Raw genomic sequence first — 9858 nt, forward strand, 5'->3', positions numbered from 1 at the left:
TAAGCACATCTCGCAATTTTCTACGTGTAAATCAAATTTCATATGTTGCATAATTATTTTATTTATTACTTTAATTTCTTTAAATTTTAATTAAACCCATAGGAATGCAATTGTTTTCCGAGTCTGAAATCAATAACTTCACTAAAAATGGTGAAGATAAGGGTGGGTCAGGATTACATTAATTTTGCAGGATGAAAAGGAGTTCACACCAGGTATACTTTTTCCCTTTTTTTTAAAATCTCTGTTCATTTTCTTTACCAACGGCATAGCATATAAAATGAAATGGAATTATAGCCATTCATCATTTCAAGTAACTGGAAATATTAACTGTGAATTGAAAGTTAAAATTTTAAAATATTTAGTTTTTAATAAGCACCTGTTCAAATATTCGGGTCCTCAAAATCCTGTATTAGATCTAGTGGAATTAAGGTTCTGTAATGCCCCATTAATAAATACAAATGGAACTATGCAAACACTCTGTACAGGCCAAAAAAAAATTATGGAACTGCATCGCTCAAATATTAATTTAGTATTTTGCAATTCCCATAGTATTACATTTTAAGAGAAATTTAAGTATTCAATGATTTTTATGGGTGAATTTTTAATCAAAACATTTTCATTTCTAAATTGGAGAATAAGTTATGACTATTTGGAAAAAACAAGAATTTTTATATTTTGAATAATTAAACTGAAAAAGGAGGTGAGCTTAATTTTCATTTGGTTCATTAATTAAAAAATCCTCAAATTTAAAGAGGTGGAAAATAGTTAAAATGGAAAAATAAAAAATAGCCCTTTCTTACAAAACTATTTTTAATTCGGTTATGATGTCAAGTTTTATAAGTTAAAAAATACATTAAATATTCAGATTTGTAATGCTCAAGACATAGATGCCTTAAGAGTTACAAAAAGTGAAATTTTAGTGAAAAGTTGAGATAGGTTGTAAAGATTAGTCATATGGTTTGACAAAGGATAACAATGCAAGTCATCAGGAGTGTGGTTGGCATGTTTTTAGGGAACTTAAAAGAGTTAAGGAAGTCCTGCAGGGCAGCAAAGAGAGCCCTCAGAGGGGGGCTGATGGACTCCCTGATTAAGTAGGGTTTGAGATCATTGGAGCATGGAAGAGGCTCTGACAGGATCTGAGGTTGGGTCTTGAGATGGGTGTCGTTTCTTAAAGATTAATTGGTCTCATGTAGCCTGGGAAGGTGGTCATGTTGGCATGAGAGAAGGAGGCTGCTAGGGTCCCCGGAAAGCACATTCAGGATTGAAAGGCAGGAATGTGCATTTCACAGATCTATATGTTAAATGTTTATTTTTTGGGATTTCTTGCAGACAAACTCGTAAGTTTGTCCTATTTTTCTCAAAAATCAATCAAATATTTTTATAATCAAATGTGCCTTATCACACTTCAACTCTTTAATTGCAGAATTTTTTGTTTTACTTAGTGATTCATAGGGAGAGATAATATTTCATTAGGCATTTTCTGTAGTGTCTCTTGAATATTGATATCACTTGTGCAGTTTTTTCAAAGATTTTCACTGAACGCAAGCCTTGGGCGATTGCCTGAGCTGCAACCGTTGAGAACTAAAATTTATGGTATGATGTTAAAATTTCATATATGTTTTCCTCCCTTCATTCCATCCAACAGGATAGATATGATGGATGGTATGCAGGAAGGAAGGAAGTATTCAGATTTGAAGAATGATTTATTGTAGTGCCAGATATCAGGTTATATTTTGTTGGGAGAGGCAAAGAATTGTATTGCCGTACCAATGCTCAGTTGTATCCATCCGAATACTACCTTAAAGGATAGAATACCAATAATAATAATATTAAAATATTATTTACACCAATTATTGTTTCATTCTTTGTAAGAGTTAAGTTTTGGAGCAATAAGATTAGAAAAGGTGACTGAATAATATGAAATTTTAAGTTAATTCCAAAATTGTCACCCATGTAGTGCTTTTATGTAGAATTTATGATTGGATTTTCATCTTGAAATTAACCAATAAATAACCTTCGGGGAAAAAAAAAGTTACAAAATTTTCCAGGATACGAGGAATGTAGTTACCAGTTTATAAGTTATTATGATGGTGTCCGGTAGTTCAGGGGTAGAGTGTTGGACTACTAACTGGAGGTACTGGGTTAAATTCCCAAGAAAGAAAAGACTCTCTGGGTACCCTTAGCTCCACCCAAACAGTGTGATTTTTTGGGAACCAGATCTTCCTGGGAAACCATAGCTGGCTAAGGGAAAGGAACTGGCCTCCCTACCCTGATGTGCGAATTTCACATGCAGTTGGGCTTAGTACTGAGTGATCTATTCCATCACCAACCAATTCAACCTTCAGGATGATCACTGTGTTTAATGGTTCTATTTAAGACAGTTCAATTTCCAATAAGATGCACAAATCTTTCTAAGCTTAAACCTGTCCCTCATTCATAGGATTTTCAATATTTTTATCCTCACTAAATGGCTAGCAATGTTGAAATTTTCTAACACTTACTTTGCATTCAACTGCTCTAGAAATTTCAACAGAAAGCCAGTTAGTTCAATCTTCAAGTATATTAAAGACCTTCTTGCGTTTTTAGGTGTGATATTCCTCATGAATACACTTATTCAGTGAGATGTTTGATTTCATGCATTCATAATGCACAGGTAGTTGTTAAGTTTTTTTATTGATATCTCAAGTACTATCTTTAAACTTTGATATTTTGTAATTGAAGATGATTATTCACATCATACTTCTCATATTGAATTGTATTAAACACTCTATTGATGAAATTCTTCCAGAAATGAATCCTTTTTTTGTGTTTTCTCTATTCTTACTTTTAAATTGGTTACTTGTCCTTTTTCCTGAAGGCTGTAATTCAGAAGATGAGAGTCACTTGCAAATGTCATGGGGTGTCTGGATCATGCAGCCTGATCACATGCTGGCAGCAGCTAGCTTCCTTCCGTGAAGTTGGTAAGTTTCCACTCACAGTTTGAATGGAAAACTCTGTAGAGAGTCTCACCAGATAATGGTAGAAAAGTCTGTTTACATACAAGGTTCATCAATTTTAATATTAATGAGAATATTCAATGGAAGAGAACCTTTTTTTTGGAATGCATACATTTTTCAACAGATTTAAAAGTGTGCATTGCAAGTAAAAATTAATGCTGAACAATGCTTTTTGTTTTTTTTCACATGAATATTTTAAATTCAAATTTAGGATGATTGATGTGTAGTTCTAACATCTGTAATGACTCAACCAGTTGTCAAGTGGATATGATAAGGAAAATAAGCAAACCTTGAGATTTTTCAAATTGGGCTGAAAAATTCATGTAAATTCGTGTTAATAAAGGCACCTGCTGATAAGCCATATAAGCTGAATGAATCAGTCTGATTGTCATAATATTTATTTTAAATGGGCATTGAATTTCATAAAGAGAATAACTACAATCTATTAATATTTATGCTTTTGACTTATGATTCTTTTATGAAAATATCATTGTTTTGGCTTGGTGGCTGCGATTGAATTTAGAAATACTGCAACAGTCATAATGACGGTAAAGGAGAAAACTAAAATAAAACTCTGAAGAAGAGATTCGCATGGTCTTGTGATTCCAACAATATAATAAGAGAATAATTGGCGCAGTAAATAAAAATGCCAAAAAAAGTATAAATTAATATTGAACATCTTGCCAATAAACATCAATACCTAATTTAATTGAAGAAAAAGAAAATTATCCTGGTATTTTTACATGATACTGTTGTATTAACTGTAAAAAAAAGTCCACTATTTTTGAAACTAAGAGGAGAATATTTATTCTTTCTTCAACTTTGTCATTTGCTTCTTTCACAGGTGATCATATACTGGACAAATATGATGGTGCCACAGAAGTAAAAGTGAACCGTAGGGGCCGCTTACAAATTCGTGACCCAAGCTTCTCCCTGCCAACACCATTTGACCTTGTATACATGGAAGAATCACCCAATTATTGCATAAGAAATATAAGTGTAGGATCCCTTGGTAAGCCTTTAATTCCCCTTGTCTTTGAAGGAGGATGGGATTTCCTCTCTATGGATTTTAACTCATCTCTTTAAGCTTCAAATAGAATTTTCACATGAGCTTCCTCAAACTACTCATTTTCTATCAAAGCTCATTTAAAAAAAATGTGAAAGCTAAACAATCATCAATGATGTCTGATAAAGACTTTGTCAACATGATAATTCAAAAAGTAATTGCATGAATCTGTTTTTTAACATAAATAAATTAGTTGGTATGTGTATTTGATTTTAGATTGGTCTAAATAATTCCAGCTGAGGTAGAATTTCCAGCAAAACTCACTATTTTAGTTTGCTAATATTTTTGCTATTTTAGAACATTTCTGATTTTAGCATCTGTTTCTCTTTTATTACTTTTTATATTCTTGTATCCTTTTATTTTCACTTGTCCTAGATGTTTTATTGTGTCAATAATTCTGTCTCTTCTTACTTATACCCTTCCTTCTCTTGATATATTTAGCTTTTATCATTAATCTTAATAGTATTCATTCCTCCCATATTCTCTCAAAATTGTGCAGTCAACAGTCTTGGTCAATTGATACCCATGGCTATATCTACATTAATCTTTTATTGAGTTTTCTGTTATAATGCATGTATTCTTCATTCAGTGAATTCTATAATTGACCTGCACATCTATGTTGAAGCTTTATATTACCTTCAGCTATTTCCATCCAAGTACCTGATCTTCAGTTGACCACACGTTATTTTAATATTTTATTCATTCTCAAGTTTCTTGTATTATTCCTTCTCTAGAGCCCCTGTATGTTTGTCAAATATTCCCTATTTCATTAATTAATCCTTCTTTAATGCATCTAGCAATATCATCATCAATTCATACCAAGACATAGCCATAGTGGAGAGAACAATCTTTACACTGCAATGCCGTACTATAAGAAATAATAGCATTGCTTCCCAATACCAAAAACTCCTGCACCTTCCTCATGGTTCTCCCTTCTCTTCATCGATGGGTGGTATCTTGCCTGTTTAGCAGTTAAACATTGTTGGTAACAACACATTTCATTTTACAGTCTCTAGTTAGCTGGAAAAGAATGATTTTGAAAAGAATAAGAAATATATCATCATTTACGATGGGGGGAAATTCAAAGAACTAAGGTAAATAACATTTGAGTTACTTTTTATGGATTCATCTGCTGATGTGCACAAAGATGCAGTATTTTCAATGTAGCTGAAGCTAGATGAATTAATCTATAATGATCAATGACAACAGTAATCAACCTGAAGATTGGTTTGATAGATGAGGGCTTGGTTCACCCAATATTCATTGTGGGTGAATTTCAAGCAGGGTATTTTGGCCAGTTCCTTACTCTGTGCCTCCTGCAGTTTCTTAGTAAGTTCTGGTACCTGAAAAATCAAACAGCTCATGATGCCCAGAGGCATCATCTTAAATTGAATCCAGACCGCTCTATCAGTAGCCCAATGCTAAACCCACTGTGAAACCATACCCATCTATTGTGATAGTATGATAAAAATAATCTGACAAAAGGTATGGTAGATGGATGCATTGGTTTCTGTGAATTTGGAATGCATTACGGCTCAATGTAAACATATTGATCACTTAAATGTCTATCATTTAGATTTATAGTTCAGTGATGCTCAATCGTGCATTAATTGAATGCTTCCTGATGCACAATTCAGACCATAAGTTGACTATTTCCCTACTTTGTCAAAAAATTAGAGTGGAACCTTGCTTAGTGATCACCTCGCATAATGAGTGACTTGCATAATGAGCGAAAATCTTGCATATAAAATGTCTCACTTAGCAAGCAAAGTCTTGCATAACAAGTGAAAAGGAGAGGGGAAGTCTCAGATTATGCACTTGCTCATCAGTCTGTGTTTAGATGTTCTTTTGCAAGCATCTTGGTGTCACTATTCATCACATTTTTCCAAATTATTGTTCAAACATATTATTTGTGATTTTTTGTTCAAAGAGTGATAACCATTGCAAAAATGGGATCAAAGATAAAAGCAAAAGAGGATAATCATGAGAGAATAAAAATAACCATAGATGTGAAAAGTAAAATCATTGAAATGAGGTGAGAAAGGTTGGTCTAGCATGCACTCACAATCATTCTACATCAACTATTTGCACTACCCTCAATCAAAATAATAAGATTAAGAAGGTAGATGCTTCAAAGAAGTGACAAGTATATCTATGCAATGGTTATGTTTTGTCAATGATGTTTAATGATTGCTTCTCATATGGCTAAACAAAAGGCAATCACAATGAGACACTATTAAAGAGAATATCATTTGGTGAGTAGGTGGAAGTGATTTTTGCCAACCTTGTAAAAAATGTCAGGATTATCAATGGCCAAAGAAGAGGTATTTAAGGGAAGCTGTAGGTGATTCGAGAAGTTTAAGAGAAGAACCAGTATCCACTGCACTTTGTAGCACATTGAAGCAGCAATTTCAGTCACAAAGGAAACATCACTTTATCAAGGAAAAAAACTCATTGATTCTGAGGGTTTCCTGGCGCCAAAGTTTTTTTATGTTGATAAAACGTATCTCTTCTGGAAAAAGATACCAAAGCAAACCCGTAACAGTAGTGGAGAATACATGGCCTGGCCACAAGCCAATGAAATACCATCTCACGCTACTATAATGTGCCAATGCAAGCAGAAAGCAGCAATTTGAAAATTTAAATGGCTGCCTGTTTTCCATTCAGAAACTCCATGAACCTTCAATGGAGTGTAAATTCCAAAAAAGCAGGCTAAATAAATTTTTTTTCCACAAATGGCATTTGTATTCTAAGTTGGTTCATTCTGCAATAGAAGAAAAGATTAAGATTACCCTTTATCTTCAATCCTCAACAATGTAAACATGATTTTCTTGGAATGTACCTTATGAGTAATATTTTTAAGAATTTTTTCAGCATGAATGCATATAGAACAATTGTTTCACTTGATGAGTGTCTTGCATTAAGAGTTAGATTCTGGAATGCATTATGCCCATTGAGCAAGGTTTCATTGTACCTTCATATCCCCCCATATACTACAGCATGTACATAAGTGGCAGTGGGTCATATACTCACATACCAGAACTTGACCATCATTGCTCAGAAAATTTTAGTCATACTCCAAAATGCTTCATTGAAAAACCACTTGGGGTCATAATTTTCATTTTAGGATGATTTTTGTAGAAGTCATATATGGGCTTGATGTACGTAATGATCATTACTAGTACTCAAGTTATAATAATGTATTGCAAATAAAAGCTTTATGTCAGGATACATCAAAACAGATTTTACTCTCCAAATCATAAAATTAGGCATCATTGATTGAATAAATGAGTTCTTAACTCAGCAGTCACTGTTATTATGATGGGAACTAGTTTGGTGGACATTTTGTCGGTAAATTATTCAGAATAATGAGTAAGATTCCAAAAAACCTTTAAAGAGGAAAGTTATTAAATAGACAATGGTAAGCATGTTACATATTTTTAATTATTGGGATTATCATCCATCATTGCCATAGGTACCCAAGGACGCACATGCAATCGCACTTCACCAGGAATGGATGGCTGCAATTTACTTTGCTGTGGTCGTGGTTACAACACGAGGAGAGCCACATTGCGTGAGCGATGTGACTGCAGATTCTACTGGTGCTGTGTTGTGAAGTGCCGAACCTGTGTTTCTCATGTGGACTTGCACACATGCAAGTAAAAAAACAAAGTGATAAGAGGACATTGGTCAATAATGGACAGCACTTATTCCTAGAGTGTGTCGATAAGGGAGGGCAATTGCTGTTGCTGTGGCGCAAGATTGGAGACATAGACTGGGAAATATATTTCCAGAAAATATTTTCCACAGAATTCAGATGAATTCATACAATTTATTCCAAGTCTTAAGTTCAAAGAGAACTTCTAGCTGTGCAAAAGACTGAAGTTTACCAGGTTCCAGAATGTGGACAAAAAAATTGTTAATTATTATCCTTGGAGATAGAAAAAAGGTATTTTGGGCTTCTACCGTTTGAACACCAAGATTCATATCTTCAAAAATAGAGGTAAAGGTATGAGTTTATGATGAACTTTGTTCAAGTTGATAGGATGTCCCGGAAAATCTTCTTTAAGTCAACTATATTTATGTGTAGATTAATATTTGTGATGGGATGTGAACTTCAGTGGCAAGATGAACTCCATTATTCCGATGCAAATTCAAGACTGTTACTGTCGTTTTGAATAACATCAACTTTGAAGATATTCGTGTTTATGAATAAAATTAACCAGTTCAAACAAACTATGGTGAAATGTAGTAAAAACACACTTTACTTATGGGATAACTTTTTCATTAGTTATCCAAATGAAAAAAATAGCATTTTTTATTTGTGTTTATAATTAAGCATGATGTGGAACTCTTTATCACGTGCTAAAAACTACATGTAATTAAAGATGAGGCCCACTACATTATAAAAACGCAAACTTCAGATTTAAATGTTAACTGTATTTGGAGGCATAGGTAAACTTAGGAAAGGGGTTAACACTCCTCAATTAAATGCTTATATGTTAATTACTCATTAAAATCAGTAAAATGAAAGATCAATGTCCCTTGTTGAGGAGCTAAAGACCAAAGTAGCTAATTTATTAAGTGTGAATTTAAAATATCAGGGTCATCTTTCATTTTCAATCAGCCTCATAAACATGTGCTCTCATACACTTATATGAATTCTCTTCTTCTTCAAACAATTTCGAGTTTAAATTCTTTAAGGATTTTATTCAATTGTTCTTCAATGAAAGGGATGTGCTCTTCTTGGCACTTCATGGGGATAATATTTGCCATTCATCTTTTCATCATATTTATTAACACTTGGTGGTTTTTATGCACATTTTTCAATTTCGAATCCATAATTTTCTAAGTTCCATGCCTCTTTAATGTTGTACTTGATACAATGAGTGATGTAAAATGTAGCAGTATAAATGTGTCCTAATGTACCTACCCCACCATTTCAATGTGTGTATTCATCAGTACCTACAATGTACAGAAACACATCAATTTAATCTGTAGAATTTAACATTTTATATTTGGATATTGAAGTATTTAAACGATTTTTTTAGTTTTGAAAATTTCATAGACATTCATTTAAGTCAGGACTGACCTAAAATTTATTAGAGAGATTTCAAATAAAAACAATGACCTAATATCATTCAGGTCTAGTGGAATAAATATTATGTAGGTATCTAGTATTTTTCATAGTAAACTTTCTCTTTAAATTAAATTTTATGTTGTTGTAAAGATGGGTTATTATTTTTTGGCAAAATATTATAAAGAGCACATCTGATTGTTTTTAATCTCATCCTTTGTCATAATGTTATGTAATAAAAATATTTATTTGTACAGTTATCCCTCTTTTAGTTACTTATGACTGAATTAATATTTAACTAGATATATATAATAATAAATATTCTGTTGGTAGTGGGAATTTGTGGCTTTCAGAAGCTGTTGTGTTATCATTAGTCTTGTTGCTGATGATGCAGTCTGTATTCGCAGGCACACAAAAGCTTGGACAAATCACCCCTAATTATCCCTCCTGAAAGCCAATGGTATCAACAAGTATGCTGCAAAATGGTACATTTATGATCTATATAGATATTTATAACTTTTGACTGATTTATTTGTTTACTAAACTAGGAACTGGATTTTCAATTTCAAATTTGATGATATTAGGAAGTGCAAATTTATTTGTCATCTGTAGTTATTGAGTGTATATAAATTTATTCTCTGTTTGTAATTGCAAATTTGTGGTTTATTGAAACTTGGAAATTAATGTCTACTAAGCTTACGATTTAAAATAATAATATG

At 32.8% G+C, this 9858-nt stretch overlaps 1 protein-coding gene across 1 annotated transcript in view; it reads left to right on the forward strand.

The window, feature by feature from the left end:
* The window catches only part of LOC139691433 (protein Wnt-5b-like), a 28795-nt gene extending 20933 nt beyond the window's left edge, over positions 1–7862 (forward strand). The window contains exons 5-7 of the mRNA XM_071589249.1: positions 2858–2960; positions 3841–4008; positions 7538–7862. Of these exons, the coding sequence (XP_071445350.1) occupies positions 2858–2960; positions 3841–4008; positions 7538–7725 (459 nt within the window). The 3' untranslated portion in view covers positions 7726–7862. The remainder of the gene's footprint in view (positions 1–2857; positions 2961–3840; positions 4009–7537) is intronic.
* The last annotated feature ends 1996 nt before the right edge of the window (positions 7863–9858 follow it).

This window comes from Hetaerina americana, unplaced genomic scaffold (genome assembly GCF_022747635.1).
Source record: "Hetaerina americana unplaced genomic scaffold, ioHetAmer1.1.p SCAF_35, whole genome shotgun sequence".
Taxonomy (NCBI): Eukaryota; Metazoa; Arthropoda; class Insecta; order Odonata; family Calopterygidae; genus Hetaerina; species Hetaerina americana.